The sequence below is a fragment of the Rattus norvegicus genome, chromosome 4 (genome assembly GCF_021556685.1).
Source record: "Rattus norvegicus strain SHRSP/BbbUtx chromosome 4, alternate assembly SHRSP_T2T, whole genome shotgun sequence".
In the NCBI taxonomy this organism is placed as follows: domain Eukaryota; kingdom Metazoa; phylum Chordata; class Mammalia; order Rodentia; family Muridae; genus Rattus; species Rattus norvegicus.
Window position 1 is genome coordinate 19,975,300 of NC_141537.1, and position 12,699 is coordinate 19,987,998.

Below are 12,699 nucleotides of genomic sequence, written 5' to 3' on the forward strand. Positions count from 1 at the left end.
ACAGGGAAAACTCAGCAATTAACATAAAATAAAACAAATAAATATTTGAAGAATGAACAAATTCAAACATTCCAAGATGATTCTAAAATACAACCTGTTTTTTTTTAACATGGACAGGATATTATTATCTGCATAGATAACAAAATAACAATATACCAGAATGACTCATTGAGCACAGGATGCTGTGTTCAGAATGGAAATGGAAGCTGTCATGGTATTATGATATTAGTTTTTCTCTTCTTAAAAAAAGGTTGGTAACTGAATAAATTTATCTCATTTATGTACCCACTAAACAATATATAGAATTTCCCTATGAGATGTATTAATTTATTCATAACATGTATGTTCCTATCTGGTTTCCTGTCTAACTAGAAATATGAGTTTATCTATTAAGTTTGTTAGTATAAATACATTATGAGAATTGAATCACATCAATGTGAAAATCTGGAAATTGAGATTCAGAATTAAGTTCAGTGAAGTGGTAAATGCCATTCTTGGCCATATAGGAAGCTGGCATGAAGGTCGATTGAATGCAGGCAGTCCATGCCACCCTTGGCAACAGTGTGAGATTTTTATGTCAAACCAAAGCAACAGCAGGAGCAGCAGCAGCAACAACAACAACAATAAAAACAACAACAAAACAATACATAACAGAAAAAAATCAATCCTGAATTAAATGCAACAAAGACTCTAACACATATCCACTGGGCATCCAAGTAGTTCTAAAGCATATGCCTGAAGGATTGAGGACAGACAGCTCTGAACCATATACACAGGGATAGTGGAGAACCAGTTCTAAAACATATAGTGCAGGAATGGTGTAAAAATAGTTCTAAACATAATAGCATGGGTGGAACAGAACAACCAAAATGACCTTTCCTTCCAGTTATATTTACTGTCTTAAGGTTTTCAGACTAAAGCAACTGTTCGGTCAAAGAAAATTGAATTCATTCTGCTTGGGATGCCACAACGAATATCACGACGTGATAGCTTAAACAACAGAAATCCATTTTCTCACAGCTCTGAGGACCAGTCAGTGCAAGGGTGAAATGTTTGTCAATAACATCTCATGTAGGGGTGTCTTCGTGGTGTCCTGATAGCCATCAACCCAAGATGACACATCTACCTGTTTATGCATAAAAAGTTAAGGAGGGGAGAGGAAAGAGGAAAGAGGGAGGAAGGGAGGAAGAGAGAGAAGATGGGAATTCCAAAGAAAGAGAGAGACAGGATCTTTCATCCCCTTCTTACAAAGGCACCAAACCTTTCAGGGGATCCTACAATTCTTATGAGCTCTTTTCCCCAAATGGCTTCATAAGCTCTTCCCCTCCAAGAATAGTCACATGGAGAGTTACATCTAAAGCATCTAAACTTTGGTGAAGAAACAGTTAAGCCCAGTGGGATTTGAAAAATCTACAATAAAACTAGTAATATGGATCGGTCTGCAATTGTGTGACTCAAAATAAATTACAAGATTGGCCTCTGTGTGATTAGAATAATACTATACCTTGGTCATTTGCATATCAGAAAGTGAGCGCATTGACGCTATCTGTGAACTTGCATATATTACCAAAAAACATCAATAGAGAGGGACAATAAAGGTAAGTACCAGCTTTATCTCAGAAGCAGAATTGCTTCTTTTGTGTCAGTTATTAAATATGGTCAAATTATCACAGCCCAAAATCTATGTTTGAACCTCAGGCTTGTCCTCCATATCCTTTTATGATGTCCCTCCAATTTCCCTGCTCTGTCGCTAATGAGGAGCAATACTAATTATTTAGCTAATCCTTTCATTACATTAGATGATCACTTTGCCACAGGAAGAATTGTTCTTTCAAGAGCGCCCTTTCCTAGCACTTAATCAGATTTCTGTTTGGATGATTCAGAATCAAGCCTTTCTAATTTAAATTGCGTTTTTTAAGAGACAAAAGCAAAGCCACTCTGCTAATATTAGAGCCATGGAAACATCTTACTGACAGTTCTTTAGCAACAGACATCTTCTATCACTTGGCATGAAACTGCTATATCATAGCACCATCCACCATGCATAACTGACACTTGCTGACAGGCAAACCCTCTGCGGAAACGAAATCAGTCAATATGATATATCAGTAAAACCACTATTCATATTGTACTTTTATTTAAATTCACATTTATGGGAAATATTAACTTACAATATTATTGCTTTGAAAAATGTAGCAGGTTGGAAAGTGGGGTGAACGTCCCCAACAAGATAATGAATGCATTAAGAAATCTGATCGTTGGGAGACACTTATCTGGGGTGCTTTCAGTGCAGCTAATAAAGTCAGGTTTTATGACTACAAGAAATTTAAACAAGAATAAGTCACCAGGTAGCAAAACCTGAACCAACCCTTTAAAAACTTGATTTAATTTCTAGCATGTTCAATGGCTAATCTATTCAAATGGACCTTCTTAAAATTATATGTCACAAAATAGATTTGGTAAAGTTTAGAGAAACATGCTAGTATTTTGAAAAAATTACCTTCTGTACTTATTTGGACAATAAGAGGACATGATCAAACTCCCATTTTAGAGTCTTGTATTTAACAAGGGAAATGTTAAGGACAAGCCAAAAAGTATGTCACTTCTTCTGCAGGTGAAGAGGCTGAAAATGAATTTGTATCTAACTCTTTCAAAACATCTTCTTGGGCATGGAGCAGTTAAAGTTGATGTAAAAAATGGTTTATTTCATCTTTGTGTCAGAGTTATACATGATGTTTCGAATGCCAGCATTTTAGGGGGGTGAATGGTTTTCTGAATATTTGCATTTTAGAGGAAAATTCTCAGTATAAATAGTCTGTGAACGGTAAATCAGTTTTAAGGTCTAATTTACTACATAAACTATTTGAGCAATCAGTAAACTTAGAGCAGATGAGTAATGGAAAATTAACAGACATGCATTGTTTTAGAAATCCTTCAGAAATGAATTTGTGTGGTTTGCACAGATTCTAAAACAATCTAACATGTTAAATAGTTTCTATACTGTGGGTTCTTTCTTGCCTCCATTTTACATTGTATAATTATTTATTGCTAATATATGGAAAGTAGACAAATATGTGGATATCAGAGTTACACATGATATTCTTCCCAAACATCTCAATTCCGCAGTGTTTTCAGTTTAATCCACTTACAATTTTAGACACAGTTAGATATTTTTTCTACCAGTGTTACCAATTTAGCCACACTGCAAGTTTCCTCAAATTGTTTAGCACCTCCATATTGACTCTGTGTGAAAGACAGGACGACTGATAACCTTGCCTTAGTCTTTCAAGTGAACTTCATCTGTAGTTATCTTTCTATTTTTCTCCTTTCATGTAATTCAGAATGTAATTTTGTTTTCTTGAAACTGAAAGTGACATGCGTCGATGTGTTTTTATCTTTTCCATCATTCTGATACACACAACAAATTTAAAGTTATTTTCCTCAGAAAGCATTCTAGAAATTAATCAATGTGAAGCATTTTTTTTTGTAAAATGGATTTTTCCAAGGACTAGTATGATTTTAGACCTCCCATTGTACCAACATTTATGAATTCTACAATCAATCATCTGTTTCATTTTTTATAATACTCTTTAAATGTTCCAATATTGCTGTATCACTTTACTATCTATGATATTTAGACTCATGTGTTTTACCTGTAACATGACTCTCCTTTAACAGTCTTAGGAAGGCTTCTGTATTTTAAAGACTCATGAACTTAATGCCAAGGTATGTCATAATTCACTTTGTTATTTAGAACTTTTAAATTTTCACAGGAATAGCAAATATTATCTATCATTTTCAGTGCTCAAGACTCAGACAGCCTGCTTTACCTGAGCTTGACAATGAATTTGAATGTTAATGTTTAATCTTATAAAATAGTATCATCCACTTGTTGATTTAAGAAAACAAGTTGCTTATGACAAATGTAAATTAATAATTAGTGAAGTTAACTATCTATTTATCCATATATCTGTCTGTCTGTCTTTCTGTCTGTCTACCTACCTACCTACTTATCTATCTAATCTATCTATCGATCGATCGATCGAATCTATGTATCTATGATCTACCTACCTTTCTATCATCCATTCTGAAGTAGGAATTTACTAGATTCCCAGGGCTGGTCTGTAATTCAAAATTTCAAATTATCCTTTTATCTACCACTCCCTAGTAGCTGAGAGAACAAGTATTTGCCAGCAACTTAGCTCAGTATTCAATGGTGTACATTCTTTTGAGTTGTAACTTTCAGAACAGTTTAACTTACTTTCTACAGAAGACTGGGGATGCATCTTTATACTGTGCAATTAGTATAGTACATGGCAACTCAAGACAGGTAGCTATAGCCTTTTAACTCAAGGTAAATATGAATTAGGATAAGCTATGTTAAGTGTTGATAATTATTAGTAGTTTAAAACTTCAAAATAGAATACAATTCCTTAAGATATTCATGTTTCAACGACACTAACATCTTCGTAACAAAATTGTGTTCAAACTTTCCCATTACTAAAGTTGAAACAGTGATTGCCTTACTTAAACTCTAGGGCACATGTAGGACAAAATTACATGGTACTTGAAAGTGTTATGCAAACTTAAATTCTGTTCTTTTTTTTTCCATAGCTAGAGAGTCTCTCATCTTTATTTGTGTGATTCATCACAAGAATTGGATTCATCCTTAATCAGAAAAAAAAATGACAAAATTCTCTTTCAGAAATCATTTTAAATCAAAAATTTTAATTTTCAAAGAAAGTATTTACTCTTCATTTCATCTTATATAAAAATGCAGATTTAAACATTTTCAAGACTGAAGTGTGATCAGAGAAGATCACTTCCTAGAACCATTTTCCAAAATCTCTTCCTCTTGAGTGAAATGGAGATTTACACCCTTGATTTCCACAGGAAGAAAACCTGATGCACTAGACCCGGAAGGAAGTACTCACTTAGTACAATGGTTTCCGGTTCTTGGTCTGTTACACTACAGCCCTTTCTATGTTAAGTAGATTCCTATTCACATCCCTTACTCAGCTGTTATGGGACCTGATCTATGTAGAGTATTTTCTTTTTACTTAATTGTTAAATTTTTTTATTCTTTTTTCGTAGGGCAGGGTCTCACTGTGTAGCCCTGGCTGGTCTGGATCTCACTATATAACCCACAAGTTGACCTCAAACTCGTGGGTCTCCATCTCTCTAAAATGCTGGATTAAGCAGCTGTCATTACCATAACAATTTTTAAAAAAATAAAATAAAATGATGTATGGGGCTGGAAAGATGGCATGGCTGTTAAGAACATTTGCGGCTCTTGCAAGGACCAGGGTTCAATTTCCAGTACTCAAGTGATGGCCCACAACCATTTGTAACGCCGGATTCAGAAGATCTGTGGCCTCTTCTTGACTTCAAAGATGTTAAGCAGGCGCATGATACACATGCTTGCCTTTAAGCAAAACACTATACACATTCTTCACAAACTATATTTATAAAAACCATACATTTTATTAAAATAATATAAATCTATAAAATAGTCTAAGATACTCTGTAAACTTGACCCTGAGTAATTAAAGATTCGGTAAATTCTTTGATCAAAACAACTCTGGGAATTGGGGATGTATCTCAGTGGAGGAGCACTTGCCTAGTGTGAGCTTGATCTCTGTCACTGCAAACACAAAGACAGGAATAAACAAACAAAAGGGAAAACTTATCAGCTGACACAATTCAGAGCTTGTTTTTGTTTATGTTCTAAATGAGATCCTGAAATTAAGGAGTTTGGATGCAAAACGAAACATAGTAACCAGTGAAATTCCCCAGACTGAGAAACCTTAGCTGGCACTCTAATTAAAGCTACAATTCTGAACATTTGAATATATAATCAAATGAAAATAATATCATTTCGATTCAAAGGACTTTAAAACATAATTTCCTTTGGGAAATTCGAACATGAGATTGCTTCTGAGATTTAGCCACACAGATGCCTTTGAGCGAAGGAAGGCCCTGGTTAAGCCTTCAATTAGACTGCATTTCCATATTCACGGGAGCCACAACTGCCCTCCAAATCCCGCTCATTCCAAACAAGTGACTGATGACTCCTGGGACTCAGAGACTTTTCCAGATCTTGTTGACATTTCTAATATGACTCCTGCCATTCGCTCCTGCAGCACAAAGGCTGGCTGTGAACTGTAAAGGAGTAAGGGCCACAGGAGGCTGGCATCACATTGATGGAATATCAGCAAAGGAGGAGGCAGCATTAACAGAAGAGTGAGGCGTGAGGCAAAGCAAATGATCCAAGTTTTGAGCTTTTCTTTTCTTTCCAAAGCATGGTCTATCCCAACTACTACCTTGAGAGGTTTAAAAACATAAGCATTTATCTCGTTAATTTTCAAGCTAATAACATTCTTATGGATGACCTTAAAAATTATTTTCTATGGATGTTTACAAATAATTTATTCTGAGTTGGAAACAAAACTATGCGTATGCAGCAAAAATTCTTGAAAAATTTAGATAACAGTGTATGGTGCGTAAAAAAAATTAATACTTTTCAAAATGCATTCCTTTCCTTATTTATCAGGTTTCACATCTCTTCTGGATTAAAATATATTAAGAATCTATTTAGATAAGGCCTTATATTAAGACTTTATTTGACTGAAAATTAACAAGAGCATAAGAACAAGAAATGAGGGACAGGGGAGAAAGGCTTTGCCTAAAAGGTCCCAGCACAGGGACCTCAGTTTGGATCCTCTTTACTCAGGGAAACGCCAGGCATGGTAACAAGCAAATCTGGAAGTCCAGCACTTGTCAAACTGGGTATGAGGGGAAATGGTGATGGCTCTCAGGAGCCCACTGGATACCCAGGCTAGCTGAATTAATGGGCTCAGGTCAGTGAGAAACCTGTCTCAAAAAACAAAAAGGAGAGTGATGGAGGGCAATAAGGAACTCTAGCTTCTGGCCTTTATATACACAGGAGCACATATGTGTGCACGAGTGTGCTTGCGCACACACACACATGCACACACACACACACACACACACACACACACACACAAGTACTTCCCTCAAAAGAGTGAGAACCAGAGCTCAGGTAAAAATATTGAGCATAAGTGGTGTGAGACTATAATTTCGTACAGGGCTGGTAGATACAGAAAGATCACTCATGGGCTATTCTAGCCTACTTGGTGAGCTTCCAGGCCAGTGAGAAGTCTTGTCTCAAAGAAGATAGTCCTTCTGAGAATAATACCATGGGTGTCTTCTGGCCTCAACATATCTATACACACAAATAAAGACATTGGTAAGAAAGTGAAGTTTTCCAGAGGACCTTTGTTTGGCTCCTGACACCCTCCTTTGATGGCCCATCATCCTAACTCCAGGGGATGTGGTATTCTCTTAAGACTTCTGTGGCCACCCTCACGCATGTGTACATACACATACACAGGCAAAAAACACACAGAAAATCGAAAATAGCCAAGTAAATCTTTAAAATGGAGAAATGAGTATTACTCCTCTAATGTGTCTGATTTTTTTTGTGACCAATGTCGTTCTGTAATTATCAAATGCCAATCTATAGAATTTATAGGGTGACATTCTCTTTACAACAAATGCCAGACAGGGCTCTTACTGAGGTACAAATGGATATGTGTAGACGGAATTTCACCAGCTTTATTCAGGCATCCATGTTTTGGTCTATTTATCTCCCATAAAGAATTCATGTGTGTATATATGTATATGCTAAAGAAAATAGGCCATGGGATTTGACTGTTTTGTGAAAAACCACTGGCTGAGAGTATCTTTTTGTCATTCATAAATTACTGAATATAAGTAATGGGGGAAGATGTGAAATACCAGACAGGAAAGCAAACACAATTATGGGAGGTTTCTAACAAGGTAACAATATACAAGGTAGCATCCGATTCCTCGACCAGTCATGCTAGTACCATGCTGTACTCTCTTAAGACTTCTGAGACTACCGTCACTCGTGTGGTATATCCACATACACAGGCATAAACACATGCAGAATTAAAAATAGCTAAGTAAATCTTCTAAAATGGGAAATGAGGGTTCTCCTACAGACATGTTGGAATAGTTGAAATAGTACCCACCAGACTCACAGACAGCTGATAAAATAAAATAAAATAAAATAAAATGAACAAAATACCAAAACAATTTGATTCACAGTTTTATATCCTTACAGATTATTTTTTTTCATTGTAGATGCAAAGACAGACACAAAATCGTTACACATCAGCTGATGATAATAAAACTGAAACCGTATAAAGTAAAAAAAAGGTTTAAAATAGTTGAGGAGCATTGCTATGGATATGAGCATTACCTAAGTCCTGTTTTTTAAAAAAATATACGTATATGTATGTATATGCACAGATACATAATTTTATTTTTACTTTATGTGTAGGAATGTTTGCCTGCATGTACACCTGTGTACCATGTACATGACTCTTCTCTGTGGAAGTCGGAAGAAGTTGTAAGATACCTTGGAATTGAAATTACATGATGATTGCGAACTGCCATGTGGGTGCTGGGAACTAAACCTGGGTCCACTACAAGAGCAGCAAAGTCTCTTAACTGCTAAACCATCTCTTTAGTCCCAAGAATCTAATAAAAGTAATTCCAACAATCAAAACTGTGACTTGAGCACAGGGACCCCAATGGAGGAGTTAGAGAAAGGACTGAAAGAGCTGAAGGGGTTTGCAACCCCATAGGAAGAGCAACAACATCAAGCAAGCAGACCCCCAGAGCTCCCAGGGGCTAAACCACCAGCCAAAGAGAACACATGGAGGGACCCATGGCTCCAGCAGCATATGTGGCAGAGGATTGTTGGGCATCAATGGAAGGAGAAGTCCTTGGTCCTCCGAAGGCTTGTTTCCCCAGTATAGAGGAATGACAGAGAGGTGAGGTGGGAGTGGGTGGGTGCGTGGAGGAGCACCCTCATAGAATCAGGGACTTGGGGGTGGAATAAGGGGTTTGTGGAGGGGAAACCCGGAGAGGGGATAGCATTTGAAATGTAAATGAGTAAAAATATCCAATAAAAAAATAAAAAATATAACTATAAAGAAATTAAAAAAACAGAAAAAGAAAAACTCTTTGGAAGTAATGTGAATTAGATGAGAAAGATGTTATTTTAATTGCCATGTGGTAATAAGCTCTATACACACAACTCTTTTCTCTCAGGAAGTGAGAAAAATCATGTGATTCAAATTCTAAAAGCACTGATACACTGAAGAAAAAAAGTATGTGTCTTTAAAACAAACAAAAGGAAAAACAGGGCTGAGGCTCAGTGTGTGTGACCGCCTGGGTGCCACCACCAGCACCCCAGCAGGAAACAAAACCAAAGGGAAGTAAATGAATAATATAAGCTAATAAAAGAGGAAATACACGTCATACCAAGACCCATGCTCCCGTCCCATGTTTAAAGCAGCCTCAGAATAAATTTACCAAAAAAAAAAAATGTAATTTACAAAGATTACTTACACAGTTTTTTTCATCCTAAATGAGGAAGGAGGCTACTAACGGCAAATCCTGACCTGAGATTACTTTGAGTTTGGTATTGTTTTGGAATGTAAAATATATTGTTACTTTATCCTCGAACGGCCTTTCAGGTCTGTAGTCTTAACTCCGTTTTACTTACGTGAAAGAGTTTTCTGAGAAACCTGAAAGATCCAGTTGAGAAAATACTACTACTAAGGTTTAGATGTGAACTTGTGCAATCTGGCTTCTGATTTTACACAATTTCACGTCCACTTTGGATACTTGATACCTTCTATAGTTTTTCCAATTTGTGGGAATATAAGAAATATATTTTTAAAACGCATCATGGGTTTTTCCTCTTGCTTTTCCTTTATGCAGGACAGGAAGACAGGAGGCACAGAAAGGCATTTAGGAAATGGGCTAGAATAACATGGAAACCCAATTCTGTGACTGAGGCAAGACCACATCCTTGGAGTCTCCTTTGGAAAAGCCTTCCCTATTTAGAATCCTTAGATCTACCCTCATTAATGTATGGAATGCCCAGAACAAACATGGGCTTCTCCCAGTTTCTTTCTTAATGCTTACCTTTCTCCCTTCCATAAGGAGAAGCCAGCTTAACTCAGAGTCCAAGCCAATGGTGTCATTTTTTCTTAAGGCATTTCCTTTCCCCAAAGGAAAATTTATTTGTGTCTTAGCCCACAATACTTAGGGTGTTTTTAATCTGCTCTAGAATAAAGAGAAGAAAGCCACACTGACTGACGGGCATGGTAACATAAATATAGCAAAAGTGAGCAGCCACAAAAACCAATGACGCTAACAAAATGTCATTGGCAGTGTGGCTTTCTACAGACTGAACCTAGGGTAGGCCTTATATACTAGCGTAGCACTCTACTACTGAGGTTTGGCTCAAGCACAGACTCACCCCAGCTTCTCACTCACACCTATTTTTTTCCCCGTATAAGACATGTCAGATACGCTCAGCATCCCAACAGTTCTTCACAGTCATTTACTTACAGCCCTCATAGATGTCCGTGGGAATATGGACCGCTGCATGTTGATAGGATATCTGGCGTCCAAAATTAGCGTCTTCGATGAAAACAGGTTTAATCCGTTGGCTGCCTGACTCACTCTCATTTCTTTCAGGCTGTATAGGAAAGGAAAGGTATGGAAATAAACAACTTTATAAAACAGGCTAACAAAACTATTCATATTCACTTTCTTGTCTGCTCACAGTATATATTCTTTAAAAGATAGAGGTATATTTTTCAATATGGTACTGTGACTAAATGCTTATATAAATTCTATAGCAGTCACACTAAATGCTCATATTACCCAATTAAAAGTAAGTTATCTCCCCGTTACTTCAGGTTGGAAGCATTCCAGAATCATCTTGAGCGCTCTCTTAAAACACATTTTGAGATGCACACTTAAAGCACAGGTAAGTGTCATGGGGCAATCAAATCTAAATTATCCGCTTGGAATGAATTTCAGGATTTACACAACTAAGCTTATGCCAGGCAGCTGACAATGATTTATCAAAAGAGTAGCACTCATTAGGAGAGTAAGAGAGAACTGAAAGACCATTGCTGTAGGCTGTTTGTTTTCTTCACTTTTACAACTTCTCTATGTGAATCAGGCTTGTTTTAAAAAGAGAGCATACAAAAGAGGAAGAGAACCATTACAGTTCTAAACACAATTAAATCCTAACTCAGTTCTCTCAAATAGGCATCAGGATTCCATAAATAATAATACAAGCCAACGATGTGAGAATTAAAATCAAAGGTTAATTTCCTGTCCTTTGACCTCCCTAATTGTGCCTGCGATAGTGTTATTTTCTTATTCCCTGGGCATAAAACTATCCGCTCTGCTTCTGTAACTTAAAAAAAAATAATTTATTTATTTATTATATATAAGTCCACTGTAGCTGTCTTCAGACACACCAGAAGAGGGCATCAGATCCCATGACAGATGGTCGTGAGCCACCATGTGGTTGCTGGGAATTGAACTCAGGACCTCTGGAAGAGCAGTCAGTGCTCTTAACCGCTGAGCCATCTCTCCGGCCCCCTTCTGTTTCTTTCTTTCTTCCTTTCTTTCTCTCTTTTTCTCTTTCTTTCTTTCCTTCTTTCTTTCTTTCTTTTTTTTTTGCCTTTTTTTGCCTTGCATATTAAATAGTTTCTCAACTTACATATATTTTTTATAATCTCTTCCCTGTTTTCTAAGTTTAAACTTATATTTTCAGTTCCTTTTGTGGGAAATGTTTTATATCTTCCAGAGGCATTAAATAAATAGGAATAAAAATCTATTTTAAATACAGTACACAGAAAAGTCCCCACATTCATTAGCACATGGCAGTGGTGTACCTAACAAGCAACAGGGAGAATTAGAAGGAACAATCAGAAAATGCCATAAAGCAGCTGATTGAATGTTGTAAGAACAAAAACTCAACAGGATGGTAAAGGGTTTGCTATCTTTCATGTTCATGCTATCGCTACATCATGTAATTCTTTATTATTCTATTGTTTGAAAAAATGTAACCCACCAGATAATATGTCGGTATCCTCAAATACTGAGACAGACACACATTATTATCTGGACCATGACAGAGACCATTTAGACACAAATCTTAGCAACATAGACCTTCACAGTGACTCTGAACTCCCATGCAATCCTTCATTATGCGGTGAAATGAGTTTAATAAGCCAAGGTGACATTATTTAGCCATAATGAATCATTACTCATGACGACTGGCATCAGGACATATGCACATAAACGTATCTATTCAGGAGTTTCACCAAAACGCTGGTCTTTGATAAAGTTGTTTGAAAGCAGAAAATGTTTTCATTCAGGGAAAGCCACAGATATATGGATTTAGTAATAACAAACAACTTATGCATTAACAAGAGTCATGCTTGAAGTGAAAATATCCGAATGACAGAATCACACAGAGAAGACAAGAGAAACAGGGGATTCCTGTGAGAAACCACAAAGCGACATACGGCTTAGCCTAAGAAAAGTCACCTCTGCCTTGACCATGAAGAAAAAGAGTGTGATTGAAACAGGAGTTTGCTTTTCTTAGGTTTTAATATCAAAATGAACACATTCTTAAAAGATCACTCTTGGATACTATTGACTGACTGAGACAAGGGGGTATTAAGAAAACCAGAACCTGTGCTAGTAGCACGGCCGTGAAGAAAACACTCAGCCGATGAACGGCATCCCAGCGTGCCTCGCCATGAG

General features: G+C 36.8%; 1 protein-coding gene across 6 annotated transcripts in view; it reads right to left on the reverse strand.

Annotated features, from left to right (window-relative positions):
* The window catches only part of Cacna2d1 (calcium voltage-gated channel auxiliary subunit alpha2delta 1), a 430,807-nt gene that overhangs the window by 147,486 nt on the left and 270,622 nt on the right, over positions 1-12,699 (reverse strand). For all 6 annotated transcript variants that reach the window (XM_087656129.1, XM_087656128.1, XM_087656127.1 and 3 more), the window contains 1 exon segment: positions 10,477-10,606. In XM_087656129.1, coding sequence (XP_087512255.1) covers positions 10,477-10,606 — 130 coding nt within the window.